This window comes from Taurulus bubalis (assembly GCF_910589615.1).
Source record: "Taurulus bubalis genome assembly, chromosome: 21".
Taxonomy (NCBI): Eukaryota; Metazoa; Chordata; class Actinopteri; order Perciformes; family Cottidae; genus Taurulus; species Taurulus bubalis.
This window is the reverse complement of record NC_136609.1, coordinates 12,766,481-12,784,321: the sequence shown is the minus strand read 5'-3', so window position 1 is coordinate 12,784,321 and position 17,841 is coordinate 12,766,481. Positions and strand designations below refer to the sequence as shown.

The 17,841-nt window shown below is 45.6% G+C and overlaps 1 protein-coding gene across 1 annotated transcript in view; it reads right to left on the bottom strand.

The window, feature by feature from the left end:
* runx1 (RUNX family transcription factor 1) overlaps positions 1-17,841 on the bottom strand; it is a gene marked incomplete at both ends in the record, with an annotated part of 33,631 nt that overhangs the window by 1,074 nt on the left and 14,716 nt on the right. The window contains 4 exons of the mRNA XM_079236592.1: positions 1-92; positions 5,848-6,063; positions 9,203-9,307; positions 16,709-16,865. The exon at positions 1-92 is cut by the window's left edge and continues 55 nt beyond it. Coding sequence (XP_079092718.1) covers positions 1-92; positions 5,848-6,063; positions 9,203-9,307; positions 16,709-16,865 — 570 coding nt within the window. The remainder of the gene's footprint in view (positions 93-5,847; positions 6,064-9,202; positions 9,308-16,708; positions 16,866-17,841) is intronic.

The window sequence follows — 17,841 nt, the reverse complement described above, 5'->3', positions numbered from 1 at the left end:
GGCTGTGTGGACAGTGGGCGGGGCTATCTGGCCCAGGTACGGGTAAGACTGCTCGTAGGACCAGGATGGAGACGGCTGCATCTGTCTGGAGTCTGAGAGAGATGGAGGATGAAACCGTCAGAGCTGTGAGGAAAAGGGTCTTCACAGCACGTAAAAACAAATAATGTATTTTATGTAATTATTTTAATAATGCATCAAGCTATAAAATGCAGCTTTCTCTTTTAATAATAATTCAAACTTTAAAAAGTGCCCTCCTGGTGTGAGGGAGCTACTAACACCCACTTGTACATTCTGTGATGAGAACGACTAAAGGATGGACCGTCTCCTGACTCATCTTGTCTCTAAACATGATAACTGGCTTGCCGTCTTTAATCTGCTGATTCCATGTGAATGAGCTGCAACACACTAACTAACTACAGGTATTTCAGAGCTCTAGTATTACACTTCTATAACTCACAAGAGACATATTAAAATACAGAATATTGAGTGTGATTTGTGCAGAATAAAAGTTGATTTAAATGAACTTGAGTCTTGAGACTAAATCTGTTGCTGGTGAAAGGAACAGCAGAGTGAGATGGAAAAGAGGAAGCAATTAACTTAGCATGGGGGTGGGCTGTGTGTGTGTGTGTGTGTGTGTGTGTGTGTGTGTGTGTGTGTGTGTGTGTGTGTGAGAGAGAGTTATTTCATTCAATCCAGTCTTTTTCCCCACAGTCTAATAAATGGCCCTGATCACCCACAGACTTGCAGACAAAGGCATGTACATGTATGTGTGTGTGTGTGTGTGTGTGTGTGTGTGTGTGTGTGTGTGTGTGTGTGTGTGTGTGTGTGTGTGTGTGTGTGTGTGTGTGTGTGCAGCCAGACAAGGAGGCAAATTGTACACAGCAGCCAAGACGTCAATGAAGGCTTTTCAAGTCTAGCCAAGAGCTCTCCCAAGCATTGACATGTGTGTGTGTGTGTGTGTGTGTGTGTGTGTGTGTGTGTGTGTGTGTGTGTGTGTGTGTGTGTGTGTGTGGCCCCCTCCTTCCCTGGCTTCTCTCCCCAGCTACGGCAGCAGTCACAACCCACTGGCTGTTTAAATAGAAGCAGAACCGTCTGAGCGGTTCTTAGCTAACTGATGATGAGACGGACCTATTCATCTGGTCCAAGGAGACCTGGTATTGCAGTTTCTGATATGACGGCCATGATGCAGTTTGACTGATTACACATTTGATTTGAGAAAATAACAATAACATTACACTGTATAATTTGTCGTTACTCAATAGTTTCTGTGGGGTGTTTTAGGATTTACCATTATGTCCATAAAACACAACTTTTTGTTTTGAAATTTTTAAATTTGGAAAAACATGTTCCTTCAGCTTTATGTTCCCTCAGCCCTATGTTCCCTCACCTCTATGTTCCCTCACTTCTATGTTCCCTCAGTCCTATGTTCCATCACCTCTATGTTCCCTCACCTCTTTGTTCCCTCAGCCATATGTTCCCTCATCTCTATCTTCCCTCACTTCTATGTTCCCTCAATCCTATGTTGCATCACTTCTATGTTCCCTTACTTCTATGTTCCCTCAGCCCTATGTTCCCTCACCTCTATGTTCCCTCACTTCTATGTTCCCTCAATCCTATGTTCCATCACCTCTATGTTCCCTCACTTCTATGTTCCCTCAGCCCTATGTTCCCTCAGCCCTATGTTCCCTCACCTCTATGTTCCCTCACTTCTATGTTCCCTCAGTCCTATGTTCCATCACCTATATGTTCCCTCACCTCTATGTTCCCTCACTTCTATGCTCCATCACCTCTATGTTCCCTCACCTCTATGTTCCCTCACGTCTATGTTCCCTCAATCCTATGTTCCATCACCTCTATGTTCCCTCACTTCTATGTTCCCTCAGTCCTATGTTCCATCACCTCTATGTTCCCTCACCTCTTTGTTCCCTCAGCCATATGTTCCCTCATCTCTATCTTCCCTCACTTCTATGTTCCCTCAATCCTATGTTCCATCACTTCTATGTTCCCTCACTTCTATGTTCCCTCAGCCCTATGTTCCCTCACCTCTATGTTCCCTCACTTCTATGTTCCCTCAATCCTATGTTCCATCACCTCTATGTTCCCTCACTTCTATGTTCCCTCAGCCCTATGTTCCCTCAGCCCTATGTTCCCTCACCTCTACGTTCCCTCACTTCTATGTTCCCTCAGTCCTATGGTCCATCACCTATATGTTCCCTCACCTCTATGTTCCCTCACTTCTATGCTCCATCACCTCTATGTTCCCTCACCTCTATGTTCCCTCACTTCTATGTTCCCTCAGCCCTATGTTCCCTCACCTCTATGTTCCCTCACGTCTATGTTCCCTCAATCCTATGTTCCATCACCTCTATGTTCCCTCACTTCTATATTCCCTCAATCCTATGTTCCATCACCTCTATGTTCCCTCAGCCTTATGTTCCCTCACCTCTATGTTCCCTCACTTCTATGTTCCCTCAATCCTATGTTCAATCACCTCTATGTTCCCGCACCTCTATGTTCCATCACTTCTATGTTCCCTCAGCCCTATGTTCCCTCACCTCTATGTTCCCTCACTTCTATGTTCCCTCAGTCCTATGTTCCATCACCTCTATGTCCCCTCACCTCTATGTTCCCTCGCCTCTATGCTCCCTCACTTTTATGTTCCCTCAGTCCTATGTTCCCTCACCTCTATGCTCCCTCACCTCTATGTTCCCTCAGCCCTATGTCCCCTCAGCTCTATGTTCCCTCAGTCCTATGTTCCCTCACCTCTATGTTCCCTCAGCTTCATGTTCCCTCACTTCTATGTTCCCTCAGCCCTATGTCCCCTCAGCTCTATGTTCCCTCAGCCCTATGTTCCCTCACCTCTTTGTTCTCTCAGCTCTATGTTTCCTCACTTCTATGTTCCCTCAGTCCTATGTTCCCTCAGCTTTATGTTCCCTCACCTCTATGTTCCCTCAGCCCTATGTTCCCTCACCTCTATGTTCCCTCACCTCTATGTTCCCTCAGTCCTATGTTCCATTTCCATTACATTCAGGCCCTCCTGATATGCATTTATGGTAATTGTTAGATTTTGTATGCATAAAGTGTGTATCCACTCATCTTTAGAGGGTTGACATATATAACGTATATTCATTGTATTCTATTTTGGCTTCTATTTTTTGTATGTCTCTTTTCCTAGTTTAATTAATTTGGAGGTACATGTTGTATTTATTCCTGTTATAAACTTTCTTTTACTAAGTAGTAGTATTTCATATGAAATCATATTTTCTTTGATGTCTACTTTTAATGTTTTAATGCGATTATAGAAATGTAAAAATGTATACATACTAGTACCCTGGTAGTTTCCTGTTTGGGCTTTCGGGTGTGGAACTATTCATTCTATTAGTACGACATATATTACAACAAAATGCATCATATCCAGTGCTGGACCCGCTTGGAAATTAAATTAGACGTTTTTCAATTTGACAGTTATAAGTTTTCTTTTCTCTTTTTTCACACAGTAGCACTTCCTGCCAGCTGACTCTCATTTCCTCCTTCAGGCATGACTTGCTTCCTCACTTATAGACACACACACGCACACACACACCTACACATGCAAATGCACACTCAGCGTCACGACCACTGAAGGAAGAAGAGGAACAGATACTGTATTTTGGTGCCACATAGAGTATCCACGGCAACCACAATACACACACACACACACACACATGCACACGCACACGCACACGCACACACAGACCACAAAGGATCTCACTGAAACCACAAGGAGGAACAATGAGGTTTGATGCAAGCGGAATGCACACGTTTGAGAAACACATACACACAGACCAGAAGATGTACACAGTTGTATTAAGTATTAGTCTGCGTGTCACTAGAACTTTAATTCAACTAACTGAGCTGAAAGCATACTCAGGTGAACATAAGTTGACTTTAAGGCTGTTTCACACCTGTAGTTGGGTTAATTTTGTCCGGACCAAGGGAAAACATGATACATTGTTAAACATGAAGTTCTACAGAACGGTAGTTTAGAAATTCACACATCTACGACCCTGTGATTGGTTTGTGTGTTTTCACACCACAAAACGCACCATGAGTTTGCATGTAAGCGGACCAAGACCCACCCTTTCAGGCTGTCACCAAACTTTTACACCATCCCAAGCAAATAGATGAGACCCAGCCAACGTCCTGAGTTTGCTGTATGCCCTCGTGGCACCCCGTACGTCCCCATGCATGTGGATGGATGGTGTGATTGGCCTGTTCGAATCCAGGACATATAAGAGGTGTAGGTTTGTAAGAGACGTAGGTTTGTAAGAGGTGTAGGTAAGAGGTGTAGGTTTGTAAGAGGTGTAGGTTTGTAAGAGACGTAGGTTTGTAAGAGGTGTAGGTAAGAGGTGTAGGTTTGTAAGAGGTGTAGGTTTGTAAGAGACGTAGGTTTGTAAGAGATGTAGGTTTGTAAGAGACGTAGGTTTGTAAGAGGTGTAGGTTTGTAAGAGACGTAGGTTTGTAAGAGGTGTAGGTTTGTAAGAGGTGTAGGTTTGTAAGAGACGTAGGTTTGTAAGAGACGTAGGTTTGTAAGAGGTGTAGGTTTGTAAGAGACGTAGGTTTGTAAGAGACGTAGGTTTGTAAGAGGTGTAGGTTTGTAAGAGACGTAGGTTTGTAAGAGGTGTAGGTTTGTAAGAGGTGTAGGTTTGTAAGAGGTGTAGGTTTGTAAGAGACGTAGGTTTGTAAGAGACGTAGGTTTGTAAGAGACGTAGGTTTGTAAGAGGTGTAGGTTTGTAAGAGACGTAGGTTTGTAAGAGGTGTAGATTTGTAAGAGACGTAGGTTTGTAAGAGACGTAGGTTTGTAAGAGTTGTAGGTTTGTAAGAGGTGTAGGTAAGAGGTGTAGGTTTGTAAGAGACGTAGGTTTGTAAGAGGTGTAGGTTTGTAAGAGGTGTAGGTTTGTAAGAGACGTAGGTTTGTAAGAGGTGTAGGTTTGTAAGAGACGTAGGTTTGTAAGAGGTGTAGGTTTGTAAGAGACGTAGGTTTGTAAGAGGTGTAGGTTTGTAAGAGGTGTAGATTTGTAAGAGACGTAGGTTTGTAAGAGACGTAGGTTTGTAAGAGTTGTAGGTTTGTAAGAGGTGTAGGTAAGAGGTGTAGGTTTGTAAGAGGTGTAGCTTTGTATGAGACGTAGGTTTGTAAGAGGTGTAGGTTTGTATGAGACGTAGGTTTGTAAGAGGTGTAGGTTTGTAAGAGACGTAGGTTTGTAAGAGGTGTAGGTTTGTAAGAGACGTAGGTTTTTAAGAGGTGTAGGTTTGTAAGAGACGTAGGTTTGTAAGAGGTGTAAGTAAGAGGTGTAGGTTTGTAAGAGACGTAGGTTTGTAAGAGGTGTAAGTAAGAGGTGTAGGTTTGTAAGAGACGTAGATATTGTCGTCCATATTAATGTAATGCATGCGGTGTGCTCTGTATTATAAATGGTAGGATGGTTTTGGTTGAACAACTGCCAGTCATACTGCATATCTGGGTACATAAGGGAGACTACCATTGTGTTTGGTAGCATTGGCCTACCATAGCTTTGAGTTTTGTTTGTATTGATAACATCGCCTGACATCTATTTATCCAAACGTTATAAGTCTAGGAAAGTTTGTCCCATCAACATTATTTCTGTAAAAAGTTGTATGAGCCATTGACAACAGTGTCTCAGTTACGGGGTACGCAAACAGCGTGCCTATCCTTTACAGCTAAATTAGGAAATGCGTGATGTTGGCGGCCTCAAGCAACGGCAGGATAACTAAACTCATCTATGAGAATGTGCCCAGAAGTCACATTTAGGTGCATCAGTAAATGAAAATGAATCCCTCCTGGGCTCTTACCAGCAGTTATCTGAGTGTGTGCAGGGCTGGAGAAAGTGGCAGAGTTGAGTGCTGCAGATTGGCGGGTGTTAGCGGAGTGTTGATGATGATGATGATGATGGTGGTGGTGAGGAGGCGTCACCCTCATCGAGCTGCGTCTCAGCTGCTCCAGCTCTGTCAGCCTCTCGGAGAAAGCCAGGGAGCCGGGTTTGACTTCGTCCATCTTCTGACGATGACCTGGGAGAAAGGTGACATGAAAGTCTCATTATCACCGGGGTCACATTCACATAATATTGCTCCCTACACTCTTAGAAATAAGAGAAAGGGTTTTCCAGAAGAGCTGAGGTTCGACATAGAACCATTTACTTCTGAAGTTCGGGTTTAAAGGGTTCATTGTGAGACTTTGAAATAAAGGGTCTAGCTAGAACACTTTCATCCAAAGACCCTTTATTTCAGAGTGTATCAGTTTGAATTGAACAGTACTGTGAGCACTACTGAAGAGAGGTGACCTGTCAGCAGACTACTTCATGCTTGTACTATGATTGTATAATCCAGGGATTACCGTAACAGTTCCCACACAACACAAGTACAACACTGTGCACACATTGTTAACACACTCTGGCTGCTAATGCGTTCGGGAATCTGACGATGGGCGCCGCGTAGGGGTCTGGCTGTCTCCCTGTGTGTGTGTGTGTGTGGGGTGGTCTGTCACGCTGTCTGTAGTGTTGGCTGCACTTCAAAGCACTGAGACTGAGCTCCAGTTACAGGCACTTCCTCCCAATGGGGGAAGTGTGCATGTGTGTGTATTTATACTGAATGTGTGTGTGTGTGTGTGTGTGTGTGTGTGTGTGTGTGTGTGTGTGTGTGTGTGTGTGTGTGTGGGCGAGTTAGAGACGAGTGATGGTTATTCACAGCTGAGCGGACCTCTTTCTGTCACCTCACGTCTCTCCTGACCAGCGCCGCTCAGTTAAGTTCCATTTAAAGTGAATCAAAATTATTCATATGACACACTATTTATACGTGCTTATAATCTGTCTTGTCTTTGGTTTTTATCTCCCATTAGAAATCCCCATGTTGCATCACTGAGAGTGGGAGAGGAACTCGGTGTTGCATCAGGTTGACTCACTCACTGAGAGTTGCATGTCTCCACTAGATATCTAGTCTGTAAACTACAACACATGTTTATGACACACAACGTTCAGCCAGGAAATGAAAACACATTCAAGTTATACTCTATATATTTAACACCAGCCATGTTCCAACTTCCTGAGGCTGGTATGCAACATAAGAAGAGACTTATTAATAGTGTATTGAGATGAAATCTACTGAGTATATTAAACCTGAATATTGTGATGAAGAGTACCACTGTCATTATTACCCATATCAAATCTAATCTCATGTTTGTGTTTGATGGACTGTCCCTCAGTCTACAATCCTATCAGCAGCCTGTTATTCATGAGGCGCACAATCTTCCAGTAAAGTTATGCTTTCTGCTCAGGTTGGGATGAACATTGGAATAATGCTTCTATGCTCCAAAGTATTCTAAAGGACTTTAGAGCACTTTAAATACCAGCAGTGTAAATACATCTGGATGGTTTTGATTGGTATTACATGTGTTGGAATCGTTGAAAGGGAAAATTTAAGAAAGTTGTGTTGATGTTCCATTCAGAATTCATCTAATTTTGTGACATCAATTCAGATCATTGATGCTATAGAAGATGCTGCTGTTGCTGCTGCTAACACTGAATGTCCACGCTGCAGGTCAGAGGCCCTGTGGCCCTGTGGCCCTGAGGCCCTGTGGCCCTGTGGCCCTGTAGTCCTGTAGTCCTGTGGCCCACAGGCCCTGTGGCCCTGTAGTCCTGTAGTCCTGTGGCCCACAGGCCCTGTGTCCCTGTAGTCCTGTGGCCCGAGGCCCTGTAGCCCTGTAGTCCTGTGGCCCTGAGGCCCTGTAGCCCTGTAGTCCTGTGGCCCACAGGCCCTGTGTCCCTGTAGTCCTGTGGCCCACAGGCCCTGTGTCCCTGTAGTCCTGTGGCCTGAGGCCCTGTGTCCCTGTAGTCCTGTGGCCCCGAGGCCCTGTAGCCCTGTAGTCCTGTGGCCCACAGGCCCTGTGTCCCTGTAGTCCTGTGGCCCACTGGCCCTGTGTCCCTGTAGTCCTGTGGCCCCGAGGCCCTGTAGCCCTGTAGTCCTGTGGCCCACAGGCCCTGTGTCCCTGTAGTCCTGTGGCCCACAGGCCCTGTGTCCCTGTAGTCCTGTGGCCCCGAGGCCCTGTAGCCCTGTAGTCCTGTGGCCCTGAGGCCCTGTAGCCCTGTAGTCCTGTGGCCCACAGGCCCTGTGTCCCTGTAGTCCTGTGGCCCTGAGGCCCTGTAGCCCTGTAGTCCTGTGGCCCTGAGGCCCTGTAGCCCTGTAGTCCTGTGGCCCACAGGCCCTGTAGCCCTGTAGTCCTGTGGCCCACAGGCCCTGTAGTCCTGTAGTCCTGTGGCCCCGAGGCCCCGTGGCCCTGTGGCCCTCCACATCATCATCATCATCATTTCCCAGGACCTCAAGTGGGAGCTGAACATCAGCTCCATCACTAAGAAGGTCCAGCAGAGGATGTTCTTGCTGAGGCAGCTGAAGAAATTCAACCTGCCAAAGAAAATGATGGTGCAATTCTACAGTGCCATCGTTGAGTCCATCCTCTGCTCCTCCATCACCATCTGGCACGCTGCAGCCACTGCCAAGGACAAGGCCAGGCTGCAGCGCATCATCCGCTCTGCTGAGAGGTGATTGGCTGCAATTCGCCGTCCCTCCAGGACTTGTTTGCTTCCAGGACTCTGAAGCGAGCTAGGAAGATCCCCTCTCACCCTGGACAACCTGTTTGAGTCCCTTCCTTCTGGCAGGAGGTTGAGGTCCATCAGGACCAAGACCTCACGCCACACCAACAGTTTTTTCCCGTCGGCAGTCGGGCTCATCAACAGGGCCCAGGTCCCCCACTGACTGACTCTGTCACCCCCAGGACTACTTTTCTGACTATTTTTTTTTACCCCTAGGACTATTTTTCGGACTATTTTTTCTTTCTTTTCTTTCCTCTTCTTTTCTTTCTTCTTACCGGCCACTCCCCTGCACACTTCATATATGTCACTTAAACATACACTTACATTAGTGTTATCTGTTTGTCTGAGCACTTTATCTAATACTTGACTTAATATCATTGCACTGTTGTTGTCGTTGTTTGTTGATTGTTGTTTGTCTCGTCTAACGTCTCACGTCTAATGTATTCACCTTCTGCCTAGAAAAATTCCTTGTTTGTGTTAACATTCCTGGCAAATAAACGGTTTCTGATTCTGATTCTGTTGTCAGCACAAGAGGAGTAGAGGGTGAACATGTGCGTGTCACTCACGCCGTGGCTCCCGAGGTCCGTCCACTGTAATCTTAATGGCTCTCTGGTACGTGGCCACCTGAGGAGGGTTGGTGAACACGGTGATGGTGAGAGAGAAGCTCTTCCCTACGGAGACAAGGAGAGGGACAGAACGGGGACCAGAACAACAAGGGTCATTAATATCATTGTTCTTTTTCAAGTAATCCTCTCCTTTCACTCCCACCCTCCTGGTCTGCTTAAAGCATTCAGTCGTGTACACCATGGACGCCCAGGCAGGAATAAAACACACACACACACACACACACACACACACACACACACACACACACACACACACACACACACACACACACACACACACACACACATAGGTATTGCCAGGTGTTACTCTCACTTCTCTCTCTCTCTTTGAGGCAGTTGAACGCTCTGCCTGCTCCTCTACGGTTTGCTGTTTCTGTGCTGTCTTTTAAAACACAACTAAAGACCTTTTTACGCTGGCGTTTGTCTTAAACACCTGAAATGACCAGCTTTTTATCTGTTTTTATTTATTTATTTTTTACTACTTCTTTTATTATGTTTTTTACTCCATCTTTTAATGTGTTTTTACTGTGTGTTTTAAACTGTACAGCACTTTGTGACCTCTTTTGTCTGGGAAATGTGCTTTATAAATACAATTATTATTATTATATAACATAGTTGCTGAAAACTCTGATGACTTGTGAAATGTTGTCATAAATGACGTGCGTACACAATGTAAAATGTACAGATAATTAAATAAATAATGTAATTAAATGACCATTGAAAAGCCTGTATGTGTGAGGACAGCCACATGCTCTACGTTGGTGCTCAGTGTGATGCAGGTCCATCGTGTGCTTGTTTCATCACACACTAGAGGACGTGGACGTGGACTTCAAAGACGCTGACTCAGCAGTTATCAAACAGCTGCAGATAAATCTTTTCACCAGACAGAATATTGACGTTGGACAATGTTTGGCGTGACGACAAACTTTGTGGTCCCTTAAGTTTAACACCCTTAAGTTTAAGGTAAGGTGGTGGTTATGAGTAATAAAGACAAGGTGTCAGTAAGTCATGTAAGACATCCCTATGTCTCACTTATTCTTTAAAGATAAGAGCATATTTTACACTTGAGGTGTGGTGAGTGTGTGTGTGTGTGTGTGTGTGTGTGTGTGTGTGTGTGTGTGTGTGTGTGTGTGTGTGTGTGTGTGTGTGTGTGTGTGTGTGTGTGTGCATGTACATCATGTCAGTGCTTGCTGAGTTTCGATCAGACAATCAGCCGGAATCGCTTATTTACATCATCATCTAAAGCAACGTGTGTGTGTTCCTTGGATAACAAGGTGGTGAGTGTGTGTGTGTGTGTGTGTGTTCCCGGCATAACAAGGTGGTGACTGTGTGTGCGTGGGTGTGTAAGTCTAACATTGCGAAATAGAAAAATGATGGTCCTTTTTAGCGGAACTAAGAGAGAGGCAGACACCTAGTTCACACACACACACACACACACACACACACACACACACACACACACACACACACACACACACACTGGGAAAACATAATCCACTGTTCCAGAGTAGAGGAAACAGCCATTAGCCAGTTAGAAAGCTACGCAAGTAGCATGAAAGCTAGTGGATCCTCAAGGCCCTGGTGGGCGGAGTCTGGACCAGACCAAGTGTCTGCTGTCAAGTTGGTTTGATGAAGGTTTTCAAGAGAAACTAGTTTTTAGAGCCACACACTGCTGCAGGAGTCATGAAGTAATTTCTCTCCAGTCTAAACAGCAGCTGTAGAGAGAGTTTATTACTGAATCACTCCTTTACAGCCACCTGGTGACCTGACCACCTCCTGTTGCTCTCATTGACATGAATAAAGGATCTGGGTCTTTGTGGAGCCTCTTGAGGACGCAAGGAGACCAGAAGCTACAGAGAAAAATAAATGTCTTTTCACATTATCAAGTGATTCATGTTCCTCCACCATCACTAAATAAGTAATAACACAGTTCATACGGGGATGATGTCACGAGACACAGTGTCAGGGGCAGCATCCGGAAACCTGTTTTCTATAGTAACACACATATATATAAATATATATAGAGAAATAGAAAACATATCATTATACAGTATATATATATATATATATATATATATATATATATATATATATATATATATATATATATATATATATATATATATATAATGATATGTTTTCCTTTAAAAGCTGCATGTCCATTTCTATTTCTTACATTCACAGTCTTTCAAAATGAACTTCCTTTTTACAGGAAACTTCAGAAAAACTTCATCATGAAATAAGTACAGTGCCGTAACTACATTACGCAAGTCAGCTGACAAATAAATGAACGTTGACTTCTGGTTTCACATGAGGAACACACTGCCATCTGTGGGGGAAGAACCAGAACCAGAACCAGAACTGTAGTGAACCCGTGGATGGTGAGCAGGATTATGGTTCTGTTTTCTGCCAATTTGAGAATTGAGAATCTTGATATTTCACTGGTATCGACCTCGCTAAGGAGGACATTCAGAGATTTAGGGACCAGGACCTAAATCTAAACTTAAACCTAAACCTAAATGTAAACCTAAAGTCAAAACCTTCAGGAACAGGATTTACATGTGTTTTTTACGTGTGTGTGGATTTGCACATCAGTTTCTGCTCACTAACGTTGCAGAAACTGATGTGCAAATCCACACACACACACACACACACACACACGCACACACACGCACACACACACACACACACACACACACACACACACACACACGCACACACACAGCAACCGCTAGTCAAACCACTAAACCCTCCGCTGCGGTCGGCAGCGCAACTGACCACTTCCCACTCGGACAGCTGATGAGGTTTTAGAGGTTTTAGAGGAGAAGCTGAACTACGACACACAGCCCGGTGAAAGACCAGCAGGACTAGGGTCTCCTGGATGAAAGACCAGCAGGACTAAGGGTCTCCTGGATGAAAGACCAGCAGGACTAAGGGTCTCCTGGGTGAAAGACCAGCATGACTAGGGTCTCCTGGGTGAAAGACCAGCAGGACTAGGGTCTCCTGGGTGAAAGACCAGCAGGGGTCTCCTGGGTGAAAGACCAGCAGGACTAGGGTCTCCTGGGTGAAAGACCAGCAGGACTAGGGGTCTCCTGGGTGAAAGACCAGCAGGGGTCTCCTGGGTGAAAGACCAGCAGGACTAGGGGTCTCCTGGGTGAAAGACCAGCAGGACTAGGGGTCTCCTGGGTGAAAGACCAGCAGGACTAGGGGTCTCCTGGGTGAAAGACCAGCAGGACTAGGGTCTCCTGGGTGAAAGACCAGCAGGACTAGGGTCTCCTGGGTGAAAGACCAGCAGGACTAGGGGTCTCCTGGGTGAAAGACCAGCAGGGGTCTCCTGGGTGAAAGACCAGCAGGACTAGGGTCTCATGGGTGGAGGTCTGCCGACCCCCCCGCAGACCTTCTCCCGTGTAATGAGGCTCCCTCTGTCCTCACTGCTCTGACCACAAGATGCAGCAGCGTAACACGCAGCATGGAGACAGTTCACTCTGAGACCTCTGAGCTGATGTGTCCACATCCTGTGTGCCACAGAGCTGATGTGTCCACTTCCTGTGTGCCACTGAGCTCCATTAGAAACACATCAGAGGCAATCAGTTATCATGTTTTCATAATTCTTCCGGGAGGCCGTGCACACTGCTAGCGATCTGACTGATGAGATCTTTGTTTGCTCAAACTAAAGAACTGTTGTCTTCCGTATGATTTCCATTCAAAATATAATATGTGTGCTTGCAAAATCTATTTTGTGCTTCAAATCTCACATCGCTCACTCAGGAATATAAATAATGCCCTCGTCCTGCTGCCACTGATACCTCATGTGGGTTAATCTGCAGCTGATATACACTCACCTAAAGGATTATTAGGAACACCATACTAATACTGTGTTTGACCCCCTTTCGCCTTCAGAACTGCCTTAATTCTATGTGGCATTGATTCAACAAGGTGCTGAAAGCATTCTTTAGAAATGTTGGCCCATATTGATAGGACAGCATCTTGCAGTTGATGGAGATTTGTGGGATGCACATCCAGGGCACGAAGCTCCAGTTCCACCACATCCCAAAGATGCTCTATTGGGTTGAGATCTGGTGACTGTGGGGGCCATTTTAGTACAGTGAACTCATTGTCATGTTCAAGAAACCAATTAGAAATGATTGGAGCTTTGTGACATGGTGCATTATCCTGCTGGAAGTAGCCATCAGAGGATGGGTACATGGTGGTCATAAAGGGATGGACATGGTCAGAAACAATGCTCCGGTAGACCGTGGCATTTAAACAATGCCCAATTGGCACTAAGGGGCCTAAAGTGTGCCAAGAAAACATCCCCACACCATTACACCATCACCACCAGCCTGCACAGTGGTAACAAGGCATGATGGATCCATGTTCTCATTCTGTTTACGCCAAATTCTGACTCTACCATCTGAATGTCTCAACAGAAATCGAGACTCATCAGACCAGGCAATATTTTTCCAGTCTTCAACTGTCCAATTTTGGTGAGCTCTTGCAAATTGTAGCCTCTTTTTCCTATTTGTAGTGGAGATGAGTGGAACCCGGTGGGGTCTTCTGCTGTTGTAGCCCATCCGCCTCAAGGTTGTGCGTGTTGTGGCTTCACAAATGCTTTGCTGCATACCTCGGTTGTAACGAGTGGTTATTTCAGTCAAAGTTGCTCTTCTATCAGCTTGAATCAGTCGGCCCATTCTCCTCTGACCTCTAGCATCAACAAGGCATTTTCGCCCACAGGACTGCTGCATACATATATATATATATATATATATATATATATATATATATATATATATATAATATATATAAACAGAACCCCCCGCAAAGCAGCGGGCCCGGACTCTGTCTCCCCCTCCACCCTGAAGCACTGTGTTGATCAGCTGTCTCCGGTGTTCACTGAGATCTTCAACACCTCCCTGGAGACATGCCACGTCCCAGCCTGCTTCAAGGCCTCCACCATCACGTACCAGCCTGCTTCAAGACCTCCACCATCACGTACCAGCCTGCTTCAAGGCCTCCACCATCATCCCCATCCCCAAGAAACCCAATATCACAGGCCGTTGCCCTGACCTCTATGGTCATAAAGTCTTTTGAGCACCTGGTCCTGTCCCACCTCAAAACCCTGACTGACCCACTCCTGGACCCTCTGCAGTTTGCCTACAGGGCCAACAGGTCTGTAGACGATGCTATCAACATGGCCTTCCACCACATCCTCCAGCATCTGGACTCCCCAGGAACCTACGCCAGGATCCTGTTTGTGGACTTCAGCTCTGCCTTCAACACCATCATCCCATCTCTGCTGCAGGACAAGCTCTCCCAGCTGCACGTGCCCGACTCCACCTGCAGGTGGATCAGAGACTTCCTGACTGACAGGAAGCAGCACGTGAAGCTGGGGAAACACGTCTCAGGCCCTCGGACCATCAGCACCGGTTCCCCCCAAGGCTGCGTTCTTTCCCCGCTGCTCTTCTCCCTGTACACCAACAGCTGCACCTCCAGTCACCAGTCCGTCAAGCTCCTGAAGTTCGCGGATGACACCACCTTCATTGGACTCATCTCTGGTGGGGACGAGTCTGCCTACAGGTGGGAGACTGACCACCTGGTGACCTGGTGCAGCCAAAACAACCTGGAGCTCAAGGCTCTGAAGACAGTGGAGATAGTTGTGGACTTCAGGAAGAATGCAGCCCCACCCGCCCCTCTCATCCTGTGTGACTCCCCCGTCGACGCTGTGGAGTCCTTCCTCTTCCTGGGCTCCATCATTTCCCAGGGCCTCAAGTGGGAGCTGAACATCAGCTCCATCACAAAGAAGGCCCAGCAGAGGATGTTCTTCCTGAGGAAGCTGAAGAAATTCATCCTGCCAAAGAAAATGATGGTGCAATTCTACAGTGCCATCGTTGAGTCCATCCTCTGTTCCTCCATCACCGTCTGGCACGCTGCAGCCACTGCCAAGAACAAGGCCAGGCTGCAGCGCGTCATCCGCTCTGCTGAGAGGGTGATTGGATGTAATTTGCCGTCCCTCCAGGACTTGTTTGCTTCCAGGACTCTGAAGCGAGCTAGGAAGATCCCCTCTCACCCTGGACACAACCTGTTTGAGTCCCTTCCTTCTGGCAGGAGGTTGAGGTCCATCAGGACAAGACCTCACGCCACACCAACAGTTTCTTCCCGTCGGCAGTCGGGTTCATCAACAGGGCCCAGGTCCCCCACTGACTGACTCTGTCACCCTCAGGACTATTTTTCAGACTACTTTTCTAACTTTTTTTCTTTCTTCTTACCGGTCACTCCACTGCACACCTCATATTTAAACACTCATGCCACTTAACACACACTTTAACTTGAACTTAAACACACATGTCACTTTAACATACACTTACATTAACGTTATCTGTTTGTCTGAGCACTTTATCTTATACTTATATCTTGATTTAATACCCATTGCACTGTTGTTGTCGTTGACTGTTGATTGTTGATTGTTGTTTGTTGTTTGATTCTGATTCTGATATATATATATATATATATATATATATATATATATATATATATATATATATATATATACATATATATCAATCAGAATATGTATATATAGTTCATAACTACAGACGTATGAACATACCCATTAGGTTGTGGTCCAGCTATCATCTTCCAACATGTTCTGACGTGCTCAGGTGGACAATTACCTCGTTGTATTCTGTCACATTTGCATGGAAACGAATGTCCACACATCAACTTTCTTCATTTGAATCTCCTGCACATTCATTATTAGTTTCCTTTCTTTTCAACGGCAGAACTGTGGAATCTGTCACACAGTGACAGTTATTCATATCTCCTCCAGCTGGAGCACCTTCATGTGAGCGTGTGTACACAGGACGGCTGATTTAAATAGATTAGTGGGGACATTTGCCTGCGACTGCTTTAGTGAAACTGTGGTGTGTGTGTGTCCGTTAAAGAGAGAGAGAGAGAGAGAGGGGGGCGAGCGAGGTAGACTTTGAATGGACTGTTACGGGGAAGTGGAGTGAAGGCTGTTTCTATTCATATAAACTTCCCCTAATTTATCTGCTGTGTCGTGTGCTGGTGCGGAACAGTGTGTGTGTGTGTGTGTGTGTGTGCATGTGTGTGTGCAACATCTCCTCATACAACGTGTCGTATTGTCCGTATGTACGATACCTACAGTCATTTTTTTTTGTACGGCTCCAGCAACAAGAGAGATCAGCGCTCCGACTCTGTGTATGTGTGTGTGTGCTTGTGTGTGCGTGTGCATGCGTGCGTGTGTGCGTGTGCATGCGTGTGTGCGTATATGTACTAGTGCGTGCGTGTGTGTGCATGCGTGTGTGCGTGTTCGTGCGTGCGTGTGTGTGTGTGCGTGTGTGTATGTGTGCGCATGTGTGTGTGTGTGTGTGTGCGTGCGTGTGTGCGTGTGGGTGTGTATGTGTGTGTGTGTGTGTGTGTGTGTACCTCGTCCGCTGCGGCCCACAAAGCGCAGGTCGTTGAAGCGGGCCACCTGGTTCTTGATGGCCGCTGTGGCGTTGCGGAGCTCTGCTGAGAAGTTCTCGTCGTTTCCGGCCATCACCGTCACCAGGGTGCCATCCGGGGTGTCGCCCAGGGCAACCAGCTGGTGAGGAGGAAGTGGAGAGGAAGAGGAGTCATGTCTGGATGTTTGCTAGACGGGACCTGAGCTTTTTATGACTTTTTTTACAGTTTTTTTTTATTTGGGATAAACATGTTCCGGGTCGTGGCACTACAGTTCCCATCATGCATCAGGGTTCATACACATGTTGACCAATGGGTTTCATGACTTTTTCATGACTTTAAACCAAATTTCCATTACAAACATTTAGTGAAATCTGGGTGTAAACAGTAAAAAGTGAGTAAATGTAGTATTTAAACTAACAATGAGAACACAAAGCATACAGTAAACCTTAAATGACTCAAATGAATGAGACAATAGTTTGATTAAAAGAATAAACATTTATATAGATGCTTGTATGTATGCCTGCTTATATTTTGAGTATTTCTTTTAAAAGCATATTATTTCAAACTCAGCGTAAATGAACGTCATGAACACATGAATATAACACGTGTACATGAACACATGAATATAACACATTTACATGACTTACTAAACTTTGGGAATGTTATTTTTTTCAAGGACTTTTCCAGGCCTAAATAACCATTTTAAATGCCATGATTGTTCCAGGTTTTCCATAAGAACCCTGCTGGACCTTTCTGGATACCAGACATACTGAACACGCGGCCACAGAGGAACTGTCTGCTTCGGACTGTTTGTCACATTTCATGTCAAAGATGCAAATGATGAAATGAAAGGTAAATAATTTCCCTATTGAACATGGAACTCTCCCAAAACACGTGTGAGAGGAAACACTCCTCCACAGATACAGACAGCAGCAGGAGGCTGATTTCCATACTGAGGCTAATCACACAAACCATCTCCTCTCTGACCCCGAGCCTCCAGGACAGTCTGCTTCACTGTCAGGAGCTCTAGAGCGGACGTCAATATGCTGATGCTGCAATAACCCACCAGCAACTGGTATTGATCTGAGCTGTGTGCAATGTGATTGATCAAGTTC